At 38.6% G+C, this 16,759-nt stretch overlaps 1 protein-coding gene across 3 annotated transcripts; it reads right to left on the bottom strand.

Annotated features, from left to right (window-relative positions):
* Positions 1 to 5,199: 5,199 nt before the first annotated feature.
* LOC108930902 (uncharacterized) lies at positions 5,200 to 12,538 on the bottom strand. Of its 3 annotated transcripts, XR_001965873.2 has the most exons (13): positions 12,503 to 12,538; positions 12,264 to 12,327; positions 11,846 to 11,890; positions 11,563 to 11,646; positions 10,270 to 10,344; positions 10,122 to 10,178; positions 9,065 to 9,130; positions 8,723 to 8,800; positions 8,511 to 8,597; positions 8,382 to 8,417; positions 7,811 to 7,881; positions 7,467 to 7,586; positions 5,200 to 5,344 (listed from the first exon to the last, which is right to left on the bottom strand). XR_001965873.2 is itself a non-coding variant. In XM_018746384.2 (12 exons), the coding sequence occupies exons 2-11, from the start codon at positions 12,304 to 12,306 to the stop codon at positions 7,829 to 7,831; spliced, it is 624 nt and encodes a 207-aa protein (XP_018601900.2). In that variant the 5' UTR covers positions 12,307 to 12,327; positions 12,503 to 12,538; the 3' UTR covers positions 7,293 to 7,586; positions 7,811 to 7,828. The 3 variants fall into 3 exon arrangements, 1 of the variants encoding a protein (XP_018601900.2); XM_018746384.2 differs by lacking the exon at positions 5,200 to 5,344 and having other exon boundaries at positions 7,293 to 7,586; XR_001965874.2 differs by lacking the exons at positions 11,846 to 11,890; positions 12,264 to 12,327; positions 12,503 to 12,538 and having other exon boundaries at positions 11,116 to 11,640.
* Positions 12,539 to 16,759: the final 4,221 nt, after the last annotated feature.

Genomic DNA, 16,759 nt, shown 5'->3' on the forward strand with positions numbered 1-16,759 from the left:
TTTTATCATCTGGGTGATGTTAATAGGTCACATGACTGCAGAAACGGAAATTCCTTTCTGAATATTTGGGTGGAAAAACAAAAGGCAGCCAGGGAAAAGAAAAGCAAACACGAAAATGACTAAGTGCCACGGTTAATCCATAATAACACAAGATTTTTTAATTTTATGCGCTTTTCCCTCAAAGGTTCTCCTTATGCTCTCTATTGTATCATCATCACTTATACCATGTTGATAAGTGTTTCACTGTAACTTAAACAAAGAAGACTTTAGCCCATAAAATACCTTTATTGCATTTTAATTTATTTTATTAAAATACACCTTTTTTGAAGTGAGCAATTTTAACATGTCCTCTGGTGCTGACATGTGCTCAGCTTGGCTATTGATATCTGTGATGAGATCCCCGGGGAAGAGACTGTGGATGTTTGCTAACAGATGTTTCAGTGTGGACCCTATTTTTCCTAAAAGTGTGACATCAGCTGCATTGCACAACAACAAAGTGGCCCTTGCTCTAGTTTTGCTGTTTTTCATTTTCAGAATCAATCTTTTATTTTTTCAAGGGCTCGATTTTTTATCCTGGCTGCCATGTATTCTACCGAACAAAATGATCATGCCACATAACAATACCTGGAGTACCCCTAATGTAGCTGTATTCAGGTCTGACAGTTTGCAGAGATTTTATGTACAGTAAATTCTTGTATTATTGACAGGAAAAGAAAGCAAAACAGTTTCCTACTCAGAGCGTAGAAGGGTTTTTAAGTAAAATGTCACATGTGATTGCTGAAACTCTCATTTTATGCATGTTGTCCCTTTCGTGATAGTGACATTAGACACCATAAAGAAAAATATGATAAAACACCAGATGGACAAGAAGACATAGAATACATACACAAAAATAATCCTTGCACACATGCATTTTTATTCATTTTAGTGGAACACTTTACTAAACATATATTTCTGCCTGAAAAAAAGAGATCTAGTTCTAACTGCAAAAGCATTCAATAATGCAATTTATAAAGTTATTTCATACAAAGATCCCGTTCATAGTTCCATTAAAACCAGTAGCTAGCTTACGTTATAAAGGCAGAGAAAAAAATAAATGTGAATCAGGAAAATACGTGTCTTTCTCTGCGTCTTGTTACAAAAGCAAGTCCACTAAGCTGAAAATAGCAACATTAGGGCACAAATGTATGCTAGCATTTTGAAAAGAATAAAATGAATCAGAGCATAACACTTGATTGTCTTCATGTGATTTTACGTTTTTTCCTTGGAAGTACATCAGACCCATCATCACTACAATCAGAGGTTCTTTTCATATTGCTACAGTCACGGTTCCTTTCTTCGCACATCTTATGGATTTCAAGTTTTCTTGTGTTTCCTTCTAGTAATTTAAGTCGTGCAAGTAATTCCTTAGATCCGTTGTTAGAACTGTGACAATCACCATCAAATACTTTCACATTTTCATTAATGTTATAATATGATTTTAACTTTTCATTAAGTTGTAATATATTTAATGCCTCAATTTTGCCACCCTCCTTGTTTTCCCCAATGAAAGCAAAGGAGAAGGACTTTGTATTCTGTGCATCGTTACTCTCATAACACACAGCAGTACATATATATGAGGGAATATTAATATCACCTTCCCCCATATATGTATTGCTTTCAATTTTAATCATATTTTTATTTCCAGGGACAGCTCCTGTCACAATATAAGCAGTTCCTTTGTTTTTGTCAGCTTTGTGACAGTCAGAAAGAATCAGACGAGTATATTCCTCATAGTCTTTCCAGTGGATTCGGTTGAAGCAGGGGTCCATGGGTACAGCATTGGTGAGAGTGTAGGTAGCGCTTCGGCCTTTGCCTAGCTGGAAACTGTTGGGGTTTAGGTGTCCACGGTCAAAGCCAGTGTAGTCATAACCTGAATTGATGGCTTGCTTTTCTTTTAATTTTTTTTCAACTTCTTTTTTTTCCTTCGGCTGTGGTTTTTTTCTTAATTGTGTCTCATTCATCATATTAGTTAAGCTAGTGTCTGCAGGATAAGAAATCTGAAATGAAAAAGAACCATTAACTTGTTAATGGTTTTTTTAAACAAACAATCAGTACTGGTTCAACACTATTTACTACAATAAGTAGAAAGTTTTTGACTTCCTACTCTGGAATATTGTCCTATCAGTTGTTTACATGACATTTATTCATTTAGCTGACACTTTTCTCCAATGCAACTTACAGTTATTTTCCCATTTATACAGCTGGGCAATTTTACTGGAGCAATGGAGGGTAAGCATGTTGCTCAAGGGTACAACAGCTGGGATTCAAACCAGTGATTTGGGTCTAAAGGCTACAGCTCTACCAACTACACTACGAGCTGTCCCAACATGAGTGACTGTATCATGAATCATTGGATGGCTGTAACAAAACTTTCTAATAAAGGTGCATTAAATTTATAATCATAAATGCAATCCTTCATGTACAAATCTGTGATTTGGTGAGAATTCTTTCACTATCCAGTTATCAGAAATTGTTAAAGCAAAATCAAAAACAACAATAGTAAGAGTCTTAAATAGTAGTAGTAGTAATCTTACCTGGGGCTCAATTTTCCATTGATCATCATATTTCTTGGATGTATTTGCGTCATTTTCTGTACAGTGTCGTTGAAATGTGTAGGCACTGTACAATGTCATTTTTTTTGAGTGGAAATAAAGAGAAAAATAACATTTTGAATCATTGTATGTCTGGCAGATTTTATAAGAATTCTGTGCAACTTTGTATATGCCTTTTGGTTCCTTTTTCTTGTAAAAAAACTCGTTGCAGTCTTTGAAGTTCTCCACAACTTCAGCACGGAAGCCCAGCGGGACTATGGCCAGTGCCACACAGAGAAAACAGAACATAAGTGACATGGTGTCCAGACTCTGAGAAGCCGAACGGCTTCATCGCATTTTATGTGCTGTTATCATCTTCAGGATGTAAAGAGGCCATGTGACCACATAGAAGAGGCTGTCTCAGTGCTGTGAGGAGAAAACAGTAATAAGCAGTCAAATAATAAATATTGTTGCAGCACGGTAACTTATTTTACTTTAAATCTGTAAGATCACAGGTTTGAATCCAGCTCTGTCTGTGTGGATTTCATATGACCTGTATTTAAATGGATTTACATCCAAAGTCCAAATTGGGACTTTTAGACCATGTGAATCTTGATTCCTCAGTAGATATGTGAATAATGTAATTTACAGGATGATTGCAGGATAAAAGGAGGCTTGGGGAATTGATTGCAGAGGAGATAGCATATGTATACTTTTATTGCTCCAGAATGCAAGATATGTGATTCTGCTAAAGTCTTAGGATGTACTGAGTAATAGAATGCGTGGCAATGGGAACAGTAACTGTACTGTAGTAAATGAAAGAAAATACAATGTGTGCATTACATTAGCAGGAAGAGACATATATGCAGATGTGTGATTCTTAAGTACAGTTAGTTTCTTTCCACCATATGAACCAACGTACATCACACGAGTAGCTGTATAAAACTTTATCTGAATAACGACAGTTCCTAACCACATTAATACTGTAAATACTGTAACGACCCGTGTTATTGGTATTTAGGTGAGGAGATGTTTTGTGTAAATAGTTGTATTGTGGGTAACTTGTAAATAGCGTGTGTAACCACGGGGGGCACCTCTTGGGGAAATGATGGGGTGGCTGTGTCTGCCAGTATGTGGGAGGAGAGCCTGGGGACACTAGGCAGGCTAAGAAGGCTGACTGCAAGCGCAGGTTCTATAGGAAATCGGGTCCTCGGACCAAGAGCGTTATTCCCCTGGTGCTGGTGTTCAAATAAATCGTTCATCGTAAACGCTGCTTTTGTGCCCTTCTTCCCCCCATCCAAACTCACGGTGCTGCGTGCTGCAATACTGTTTTTTTTAAAACAATTTACCTTACATTCTATGAGTAGCTGCATGGCGGCACGTAATTGGAAGGCACATAGAGGTGCTTAAGGGTAGGTGAAGATCTTGTCTGAATGATAAAGAATTTCAATAATTTACTCAAGCAAAATGCTGAAACTCATGAGTAGCAGAGGAGTGACATCTCACAGATGTACAGACATTACTTGGGAAATTTACATGGATTTGCCTGCAGGAATTCACATCCTTATCATCAGAAGCATGACAGCCAAATGGCATCCTGGACTGTCAGAGTCCTGACAGCCTGAATGTCCAACTTGTTTTTGTAACACCAAATCAAGTGTTTCATTGTCTATTTATTTACATTTGTTTATTTTGCAGACACTTTTCTCCAAAGAATCTTCCAATGAACTCTATGTAGTGTCATCAGCCCACACACCTTATTCACCAAGGTGACTTACACTGCTAGAGACACTACTTATTCAGTGGAATACACTCTCTCTGTCACTCTCACACTATACTATACTACATTTAGTTATCACAGTAAACCCAATTAAAGCTGAGGCTCGAAAAAATGCTCAATTTGAGTAAGATACAAAGATCAATCAATAAGGAGAAAAGAAAAGACCAAGGGAAAGTAGAAGACCTCAGTTAGCATTCCTATAAGGTGAATAATGAAATTCCTGTCCCTCTGTGAAGATATGGTGAAAATCAAGTACATCAGTTAGACATTAGGTTAGCTTCTGGCCTCATTTAATACTAACCAAGGCCAATGTGGAACCACCCTGCTGCTGTGCATGGTCACAATTCAACAGCCAAATGAGATGTAAATCCTCCATTATATCTATTTAAATTACCGATATAGGCGACTGTCATTCTTCTTTAGCACCGTTGGTTTTGGAATCAGTCCTATTTTGCCTGCAGGCATACTACATTTGTTTAATTATGCATTTCATGTTCACCTCAAAAGATATTGTGGATATTGTAGTGATAGAACAAAGTGCAGAGTTTGTTATAAGTTCTCTACTTCTCTACTTCTTTGTAGGAGAAATAAAGACCTTGAACATTAATGGAGTTTATAACAGAATCCATGATGTACAGATGAAAAATAGAGATGTCAGGAAAGGCAAGACTTCAGAAGTCTGAAACTGTCTTGATAAGTACGGAGTATCAGGAAAGCAGACTCAAATGCTGGTGCTAAGTCACTTTATTTTGTATCACATGAGGATTGCACCCACAGAGCAGAGCAGTTAGCTTTGGAAAATAGGTGAGGAGAACGTGTCTCTGGAGGTTCCGCGGCCAGGGGCGTTGGAGCGGGTGCTTTCATACTGCGTCCCGGGGGTTGTCACCAGGGGGATGTCGCGGTGGTCGTGTGGTTGTCCACCAGGCAGTTCTTAGGTGCGCAGTCGTCGGGCACGCGGTCATCAGGGACTGGGACGCCAACACCAGGAATGCTAGTGACATAAACAAAAGCCACGTCCTTTTACAAAGCGGTTACGCAAGCAGTTACATTTATTCATTTAGCTGACACTTCTCTCCAAAGCAACTTACAGCATTAAGGTTACAATTTACCCTTTTATACAGCTGGCTAATTTTACTGGAGCAATTTAGGGCAAATACCTTGCTAAAGGGTATTACAGCTGGAGGTGGGGATTCGAACCAACAACCTTTGGGTCCCAAAGCACTGTATTTGTATTATTACATTTAGCTGAGACTTTTCTCCAAAGCAACATACAAGTTACAGTTATTATTACACACACACACATTTACTGAACCGCTTGTCCCATTTGGGGTCGTGGGGAGCCAGAGCCTAACCTGGCAACACAGGGCGTAGGGCCGGAGGGAGAGGGGACACACTCAGGACGGGACGCCAGTCCGTCGCAAGGCACCCCAAGCGGGACTCGAACCCCAGACCCACCGGAGAGCAGGACCCAGTTCAACCCACTGCGCCACCACTCCCCCCTGGTTATTGTTACAATTACACATTTTACAGATGGGTAATTTTACTGAAGCAATTTTAGGATAAGTATGTTGCTCGAGGGTACTACAGCTGGCAATGGGGAAATTGAACTTACAACATTTAGGAACCAAGGCAGCAGCTCCTACCACTATGCTACCCTCATTACTGGCCCTCAGTAATTAGCAGCACTTGATTTTTGAGGGCCTATATATATATATATTCCTCACAAGGCACCCCAAGCAGGACTTGAACCCCAAACCCACCAGAGAGCAGGCACATGCCAAACCGAAAATGCTTTTCTGTAAACATATGGGGACTGCAGGAATATTTTCAAACCCCCATAAAGCATACAGAAATATTTGGCCATGAGTTCTTATGTGTAAGTATACTGGATTCTAATATCCTAAAAGAGGCATTTTATCAAATGAATAAAGTTTTAATCCAGTTTGCTGTTTGTTTTTTTGCTTATTAATTCATTGTCACAACCCCCTGCAGCAGTTTGTCGAGGGACCACCAGAGGTCCTCCCCTTCCATCAAGTGAGATACACCCGCACTCCTGTCCTCAACTGGATAATGAAAACTTTCATTAAAGAGGATGGCACCTACAGAAAGAGACCTAGAACATTCTGTCACCAGAGGAATATTCACCACACACTGTAAAAATACTTCAACAGCTGAGTTCACAATTTAACCCTCTCTGTGAGATGTGTTAAACATCTGAAATGTGTGGCTAATCTCTATCTAAAAACCACTTTAGGTTATTTATTTTTGTGCTTCAGACAAGCCATCAAAGTAATTGTCATTATTTTCATTTTATTTAGCTTTTAATCAAAGAATGGTAGTTTAAGCAGTACTACCAAAAATTTTGCAAGCCGCTGAGTACTGAGAGAGGGGATGCAATGGTGCGGCAGGCTTGGCTGGATCCTCCTGTGTGGCGGGTGTGGAGTTTGAGTCCCGCTGGGGGTGCCCTGCAGTGGACTGGCGTCCCGTCTGGGGTGTGTCCCTTGCGTCCTGTGTTGCCGGATTAGGCTCCGGTTTGCTGCGACCCCGCTTGGGACAAGTGGTTTCAGACAGTTTGTGTGTGTGTGTGTGTGTGTGTGTGTGTGTACTGATGGGGTCAACATGTTTACTGTCTACTGGAGTCATTCCATGCATTTCACACACAGTGATTCAAACTCCTTACACCCATGTGTAACCTATACATCAATGGCCAATTATTTTGTTTGCTTTTAACTGTATTTTTATATTTTGACAACTTGGTGTAACAAGCACTTACAAACTCCTATAAGGTCACTTAAGCAATACTCCCAGGATTACCCCAAAATAAATTTAAGGAAACTTACATGACTAAGATGAAAGTAAAAATGGCTGCAAAAAAACACTAACATTTGCTATATTTCAATAGTCATAAAATCAAAGCTTTAATGTTAAATAATCTTTAAATCTGTTTTGCTGACCACATGATATGGTCCACATGATAACGTAAAGCTATACAGTTTAATAAAATGCATTATTCAAACAAATTTATTTCTTTTAATTCTTTAGCATTCTAATCCATGATGGCACCCAAAATCAGTCCACTTTTTCCTGACTTGGAGAAACCTCGCTATGACCACCTTGTTTAACAGACCCAGTATCCAGGCCCAGTCTTTGATTCCTTTTTTGTAGACTGTAGCAGATAATTGTATAAGAAGAGGTTTCGCTGGTGGCTGTCAGTCACATCACATCTGGATTTGCTGGAATAAATGAATAAATAAGCCATTCATTATTTCATACAACTGAATGAAACATGATTGTTCAATGTATGATTAATGTAAAAATTTATCTTATTAAAAAACAAAGTAGAAGTATCAAATTACTTTGAAAAATCCTTCATAAACTCATCAGGTAGTCTCTACATCTAAAAAATAAAAGAATGAACAAAATCTTTAAAGTGGAAATCCTTTTAAATCACAATCACCTTGAATGTTCCTAGAGATCAGCAGACCACTGTAGAGTTGATACCGTGTTTCAAGGTGCAAAGCATGAAATCTGTGTTTAAAAAGTAAAACAAATAGATGAAAAAGGAAGGAAACCAGTAACATGGCAGATCGGCAGTACCAAGGTGCAACCAATTGCATCAGTGATACATGATTAGGGTAAAGCTAGTCTACAGTAAAGCAATGTACACCAGGTTGGAGAAGTGGTGCATGGTTATGGTATGGCCAGATATTCCAGGCTGATTCAGGGCTGCAGGGCACCAGGGCCACACCAGCTTTTGAATGTAGAATAAAATCAGCAATAGACCTCTGAACTGACGGTGTGTCTCAAAATGTAAAAATTAAATCTATTTTCTGAAATAACCTCAACACAAATGAGAAATGCAAAATGCTGCCTGTCGAATTGTGGTTCTCCTGTCTTGCAGGTCAGTTCTGCACCAGAGTGTATGTACCTCACTATCTAAAGGAGAAGACCTTTCCCATTTACATCATTCTTCCACTCTTCATACACCATTTCTAAAATGACACAAACTGCTCCTGGGAATTCCTTACCGTTTTTTCTTCGGTCCTGGACATTTGCTGCAGTGCCTGTTGAGAAGTGGACCAGATCATCTCACATCTCATCTCGTTTCAAAAACATCCCATTTAATGAATTGCTAGGTGATCCGAAGGAGTGATTACCAAATCTGATTGCTGGTTTCTCAGAAAGGACATCAGAACATCTAATGGCATCATCCACCGTTTTTTCAGCCCAGCAGCGAACAAATTCTTGAGTTAAAAAAAAAAAAGAATATCATAGAACAAAAGGCTTCATTCTGTAACCTTAATGAAAAAATATGTTCATTTTCTCACAGCTATGTAAGTATACAAGTAGGGGAAGTATGTATTTTTACCTGGATACAGAAAGTTCTCATTGATGATAAGTCTGATATTGGTCATGAGCCTTTCAGCAAACACAATACCAAAGCATTCTACAATGGAACAAGACATAAAAATAAAAGGTATATATGAGTCCCGTATGTATGATCTCTGTGTAAATGACATATAATTGAGTCAGTTGCTATTGTTTCCTTTTCTAATGCTAGTGTGTAAGAAATGCACAGCAGTGAGTAAATTATTAGCTCATTTAGCACATTATATGTAACTGGATAGGTAATCAGCACATGATTTCTGGTTGCTATGGTTACTGGTTTCATTTCCATCATCCCCCATCCCACTCCAAGTTTTAAACGTACCATCAAAGTGATCCCCGAGTTGTACACAATCAGTGGTCGCCTGGATGATTACTGTCACTAGAAACTCTGAAAGCCATAATGTAAAAGTGAAGGCAAAAATACTGTTACAGAAATGGTAAATGGACAAAACACAGAAGTTCATAGAGCTTGAATTTATTAAAACTATGAGTTTGGTATTTATTTAATTTCAATTCAGTTTATTTTTATAGAGCACTCTTCTTACACAGTGACACAGAGCACTGAACAAAGTTATAAGACAAATAAACAAATAAGATATTTGACTATACCCTAGAGTAATACGGTATCCATGCAGTTATTATAGCAATAAGTAAGACTACTGGCCACGGGGGAACAAAGGAACAAAAACTCCCAACTGAAAGTCATCGGAGAAAAAACCTCTGGGGGGTCCAAGTGCCAGTGGCTGCCCACCCCATTGAAATTTAATGTTTACTAATATTAAATTGCTATGTTAAGAAATGTATATGCATTTTGTTACAAAATTGTTGTTATCATAATATTATTTTAATAATTATATTTCTTAATTTCTTAAATAATATATTACATTTGTTCATTTAGTTGATGATTTTTACCAAAGTGAATACTGCTAACATTAAGCTGGCAGCATAGTAGTTAGAGCTACTGCCTTTCAACCCAAAGGTCTTAGGTTTGATTCCCACTGCTGACTTTAGTGCCCTTGAGCAAGGTACTCACCCTAAATTACTCCAGTAAAAATTAGAAAGCTCTATAAATGGGTCAATAATTATAAGTACCTTAACGGTATAAGTTGCTTTAGAGAAGGGTGTCAGCTAAATTAATAAATGTTAAGCTACTTACAATTATTTTCCTATTTATACAGCTGGGCAATTTTCAGTGGAGCAATTGAAGGGAAGTACCTTGCTCAAGGGTACTACAGCTGGAGGTGGCAATTGATCCTGCAGCCTCTTAAAGGCAGCAGCTCTAAAACACAATGCTACCAGGTGCCCCGAAAATAATAATGATGTATGTTGCATTTCTCTGAAAGAGAAGAAAACAAGAAAGAAAAGGTATGATACATTACCTAAAAATTTATATGTCTTCATCTGGCTATCAAATGTGTGAACTGTAAAATGTGTATCTGTAATAAAAAAAGGTGTTATTTAAATATAGAATTAAAATTATTGCAATATGGGAATTTTCTTGATGAATCTTGCTATGACTGCAAATACCTTGCAGGAATTCGTCCAGGATGTAGGATTTGGCACAGTGCATGCAGGCCTCTACTCCTTCATCTAACATACATTCTGTGAAAATGCAATATTTTTAATTAACTGCAGAAGCAAGAAGGTAACATGATAATTTACCAGAGCACTTTTTCTTAATCTTATATTAGTCACTTTCAAGCATACTTTTTGGGAAAAGCGCCTTAAAAAAGCAAAGTGAAATTTAGCCGAAATGAATAAATTCTACCACGTATACCAAGACAATGACTTGCACCTTTCTCGTTCATACATTTGCATTCATGTTCGATATTTATGTACAATTATGTTCCTTTCTCAAGAGTAAAGTAGTAGGGGCCTTCTTTTAAGTTGAAATAGTTTTAATGAATGTGACCTCAACCCCTAAGCTACAGCATCCATACTCTTTATTGTACACACACACACACACACACACACTTTCAGAACCGCTTGTCCCATACGGGGTCACGGGGAACCGGAGCCTACCCGGTAACACAGGGCGTAAGGCCAGAGGGGGAGGGGACACACCCAGGACGGTACGTCAGTCCGTCGCAAGGCACCCCAAGGGGGACTCGAACCCCAGACCCACCGGAGAGCAGAACTGTGGTCCAACCCACTGCGCCACCGCACCCCCTCTTTATTGTATTACATAGAAATTATAGAGGAAGCAATCAGTTCCACTACAAAAGTATAAAATTCCACCCGTCCGTTATTTCATAACTGCTTCTGCAAAGCGGGGAATCGAGGAAGTCTAGGGAATCATGAAACCATATTTATTGTCTCCTTTTAAGAATATAAAATGACGATACGTAAGTTCCTAGAACACAAAATATTTACCTCGTCGTCGTATTGGATATAGACAGCTGGGGGAAAATTATGACCACCTCAAAACTGAGCTCTCACTAGAAGGTGATATGGTCCACCTCTCCTTACTGAACAATCTTTATATTAAATTTCAGGTTCCAAACATGATGGCTGCTGTGAAGCCACCCAGTCCCTTGGAAAAAAAAAAAAAACAAAAAACCCAGCAAAAGAAAAAGCAGTGTTGCTGCTAATAGAAAGGAGGTCCTACAATCCACACATTCTGACTGGGACACACCCGTGAATTCAAACTGTTGAATGAAAACACAGTGGCCCATTTACACATGTTTACCATTGGCACTCTTAGAAAAAATTCAGTAGAAAACAATGCACAGATAAAGACCCAGCACAATGCTGCAATAATAGATCGAAAAAGAATTGTGGCTTCTCCGTCACAATGCCGCCTACTTCTACAGGACCCACCTCCCCAGAGTTCCGGTGAGTCCTCAGGAGAGTGTTCTACGGAACAGGTTATCAGGACGGAATTGAGCTGAAACTGTAAACAGGCTGAAAGAAAATATAACAATGAATGTAATATCTGCCTTTGATTCAAACCCAAAGAAAGTAGAACATGTTTTACAATCTGTACACTGAGTGCATTTTACATGCTCTTCCTGTAATTCAACTGATAAAATCAAGACTAGATTCCTGTAAATTACTTGGCAAAGCATGATGGGAAGTGAAAGCAGGTGTGCCATTCGCTTACTCTCCAGGTCTATGATGATTTCCCAGCATCCTCTTGGGAAAAACCCTGGAGGCAGAAACAAGGGGGTGACGGGTTTGTATGACGTATAATTTGCCTTCCGTATAGGATTTATTATTTAATTATTTTTCACTTTTTGTAAGTAGGAAAGTAAATGATGTGAAGGTTGATGTATACAGGTGTATGTGTAACACTGTGTATAGCTTATATACGTCTTCCAAACCTTTAGAACACTATAACAAACCAGTTTCAAAGAAAATTTTTGAATCGGTGCACCGTATCAAAATAATTACATTGGTATTATATTGATTTAGTGGTTTTTGTCATAAACAAATGTACGTTTTTTCTTCCGCATTTTGAAAGAAGGTGATTGCAGGCGCATTGTTCAAATAGTATCTGCACATAAAAAAATGTAACTTACCCAGGAGCAGAACAAGAATGACTCTTGAAGCGACTCTCTCCATTGATGTGAGATTAATTTATACCTGGATAATGGGCGACATTAATTTATAGTACCGAGGTAAAGTGAAATTCTCTTATTAAACTTCTTTACAATTTTTTTCAGCCTCAACTAGCTGCTCATTCATTGCTTGTTCGGCACACAAGACCAACAGTCTTCGTGTTAGGTTAATAAAAGTATAATCCTCTTTGAGGAGTTACCTGATCTGGTGCACGCAAAACCCAGCGGTTGTCAAAACAAGAACAAAATGCAGCCAAAGTTTTGCTTTTGGTTTATAAAGGACAGCTGAGTGACAGGATCACACCCTTTTTTGTTCTCCTCCCAGGGGATTTCTTTGTCTCGTTTCGGTGTTTCTACATTTCAGCAAAGTGTGGAGGATTAAAGAGCACTGAGCCCAACAGCAAGGAAGATGGACTTCATAGCAAGGCTCCTGGTTGCAGTCACTTTGGTCGGTAGGTCCTTTTCTCTCCACTTCCATGGTCATGCTACATGTCTTTGCCATCAAAGCGAAAAAGACCTTTCTAGAGCATCTATGCTGGCTACTCAGAACAAAATTTGAACATATAGACATACATTTCTAGAGACTTCCGACACGCTGCTCTTGGGTGAGATTTACATTTACATGGACTCAGTTGGCGCATTAAAACGGAAGTGAAAGTGACCTTTGGTTTGTTTGTTTGTTTCTTGCTAGGTTTTGTTACCGAGTGCCACTGCACTATGACAGTTTTCAAAGAGATGAAAGGTAATTATAAACCATTTTTTCTGCTTGTTGGACAGTGAGAAGTTCAGCCATGAGTAATAACTTGCCCATCTCTGGCACTCGGGCGGTTTCCTGTTGAATGTACTGAATGCAGCTCATGAATGAACGCATGAATGCAACTATGAATGAATGATGTTCATACAGGCACAGAAAAGAAACTACTTGCTCTGGTGCTCTCGAATGAATCATGATTCAGCAATAGTGAAAGTACCCCTGTAGTTAGTACAGAATATCCTCCAAAACAAGAGACTAACGGTAAAATAATGGTTTGGTATTGAAAAGCAATTTTTATTATATAATCTGATGTTCTCGGACTCAAAGGACATTGATGGACTGTCGAAACATCTTGTGTCTTTTGATGATGGAGAAACACTGAAAAGTCCCTCGTTTCCCATACATGAGGCAGTTAAACTATTTGTTGGAGATTCCATTTGATTATTCCTTACAGTAATCTCTCATGTGTACCGCTCTCTTCAGTAGTACTTGACACCACCAACACCTGCAAGATGCGAAAAGCAGCTCCTCAAATGTCAACCTGAAAATAAAGTGAAAAAAATAATGAGGACAAACTATTTAAATACAAACTGCAGAACAATTCTGAGACTAAATCAGTCTTAGTTAGTCAGTCAACACTAACCTGAAATAACAAGGCTGGTTTATTTGCAAAGATATCAGCAATAGTTCTGCTGTGTCAGTGAGTTTTCTTTTATTATGTAGTATATTGTATTTAATTTACAGCATCTGGCAACCTCTGACTAATACATTAAAGAAGTTGAAAACCTCCATAACACTAAGAACATATAGGCTACTGACAATGAGCAAGTTATATTTATGTATATATGGGGTTCTTATGATGTCAAACTTTCAACAGATTGCTTAAAGAAGGAATTTGCTGCAGCTCGCAGGAGGAATTGCTGGTTTGATGCAGGTACAATTGTATCTGTTGATGACCATTTAATTCATTTACGTAATGTCTGAGAATGGAAACAGAAATCACTTTTTTCCACACTTTTCAGAGTGTGAGTCTGCAAAAATCAGGAACGCAATCCAAACATGCATTATGTACGGATTCAATCTTATCTACCAAGACTCATGTAAGTTAATCTGCTTTTTTACTATGTAGATCTCAACTACAAAGCAGCTTTATTAATGGATGAAACATTTGGTAAATTTGGAGCAAAGCTATTTTTCCACATGTACTTAAGAACTGTAATCACAAATGGTCAACTGACTGGGATATTTCTCCTTTTCACAGCTTATTACAAGAAGGGTGACTACGACACTTATCGTAAGCCCAATCTTCTGTTAATACAACAGCAACAACAACAATAATAATAATAATAATAATAATAATAATAATAATAATAATAATAAATTACAATGCAGTATTTCTCCAGACATAAACTGATGCTCCTGCATATTTCCCAATAGTATCATGCCATTTACCATTTAAAATTTAATTTAAGTTGAACTTCATGTATACATTAATGGGGGGGGGGGGGGGGGGGGACAGCAGGCTTGGCTGGGGCCTGCTGTGTGGTGGGTCTGGGGTTCAAATCCTGCTTGGGATGCCTTGCAGTGGACCAGCATCCTATGTCCCCCCTCAGCCTTCTACTCCGTGTTGCTGAGTTAAGCTTCAGTTTGCCATGCCCCTGCTCAGGACAAGCTGTTGTAGACAGAGTGTGTGTTTATGTAAATTAACTTGATCAGCACAAACCACAGCAAAAGATCATGGCTGTCAAATTCAATGCCACCCTTACACCCAGGTTGGCGATAAGGACTTGGTAACCCCTGTGTATTGCCGACACAGAGATAAGAACTCACATCGCTAATGAGAGTGCCTCCTTACGAGAAATTAAATTTAAACTCCTGATAGTCGTTGCCTTTTCATCTATCAAATTGTGTTTTCATTTACTGGAACTACTACTTACTTTTATTTTCTCTTCACCCACGTCTCACAGCCCTGTTATTATTTTATTGCACTTTTAATGTGTTTTATGATAAGGAACCACATAAATTTTTAAGATATACAGTATGTGCCATATAATTCCTTGTTTTCTTAGACTCCTTCTTTCACTTTGATCCAAATTAATATTATGACAATTATGCTTTATACTGGACTAACTAAATGTTTTGAAAAACTCCCAATAATATGAAAAACCTAATACTCCCTGTACTATGAAAAACACAGTTAAATTATAACAAAAGCGACTCAGTGAGTGAAGTGAGTGAAAGAGGAAAGCAACTATATTAAAATGCTTGATACATATAATACACAAAATATTGTTATGTTTTAAGACTATGGAGCAAAGTTATTGCTAGTTGTTTCTTTGAATATTAGAGAAATGTTGAGGACACATACATATGTACACATATATTACTTATAGATACTGTCATCCTATCTATTTTGTAATTGAATAATTTCTTTTTTACAGGACTTATAGAGTGTGCGATTGACCGGTGCTTTGAGGGTGTGAAGAGATATGGAGACACACAGAAAATAGTACCACAAGAACCCCTATCAGGTCCGGCTCATTTATAAGAAAACCCACACTGACAGAATCACATTCAGTGCCTGAGAGAGCAATTTTAATACTATGTTTTACTTCTCTTTTTTTTTTTACATCTTTTTCTTTTCCACAGACCTGGCAGAATCCTTCTACCACTGTCTGCTGGCAGTAAGGGAGTGTGTCCAAGATTATTGGTTACACACCGAGCTCTGACCTGAACGACTATCATTTCAAAGCAGTAATCTCAAGGAGAGAAGAGGCATAATATACACTGTAGTTTTTCTTATTAGTATACATAAAGTGTGGAGATTCTTATCTGTACAAACATGTAGAGCATGGCAGTACTGCAGGCTTCCTTTTCTTTGAGGTGTCGCACGTGACGGCATGTTGTTCTTTTAAATGGTTCTCATGTAAACATTCACTTGTACTGTGTGACCAACAGATGTACAACAAGCAAATAAGTACTTTCACTTTCTCTTTCTCCCATTTAAAACTCGGTTTCTGGTTTCTCAGTCTCTAGCTACAGGAAATTTATCATAAACTGAAAGTTAAGAAAGGGGGTGCGGTGGCGCAGTGGGTTGGACTGCAGTCCTGCTCTCCAGTGGGTCTGGGGTTCGAGTCCTGCTTGGGGTGCCTTGCGGCGGACTGGCGTCCCGTCCTGGGTGTGTCCCCTCCCCCTCCGGCCTTACGCCCTGAGTTGCCGGGTGAGGCTCCGGCTCCCTGTGACCCTGTATGGGACAAGCGGTTCTGAAAATGTGTGTGTGTGTGTGTGTGTGTGTGTGTGTGTGTGAAAGTTAAGAAAAACTAAGCTGAAATGAAAGTAAAAAAAATACAAGTAAGAAAGAACTGAAGCAAACAAATAAACAAACACAAAAAACCCCAAAAACAATGCCGTGTAAACATTTGCCTTTTATTTAAATAATATAGTTGTTATATCAGGGATCCAAAACAAATAAATGTTTGTGAAACTGCTACGCATCAGTCTGTGCTGATAGAAGATGAAGGTTTGCAGGTTCCAGAATTTTCTGCAGAAGTGCACTGTTTGAGCAACAAAATTTGGGAATCAGAGGTTTTATGAATGTAAATTTTCAAAACATTTCCGTAGCACACACACACACACACACATTTTCTGAACCGCTTGTCCCATACGGCGTCGCGCGGAACCGGAGCCTACCTGGCAACACAGG

This window comes from Scleropages formosus, chromosome 5, assembly GCF_900964775.1.
Source record: "Scleropages formosus chromosome 5, fSclFor1.1, whole genome shotgun sequence".
NCBI lineage: Eukaryota > Metazoa > Chordata > Actinopteri > Osteoglossiformes > Osteoglossidae > Scleropages > Scleropages formosus.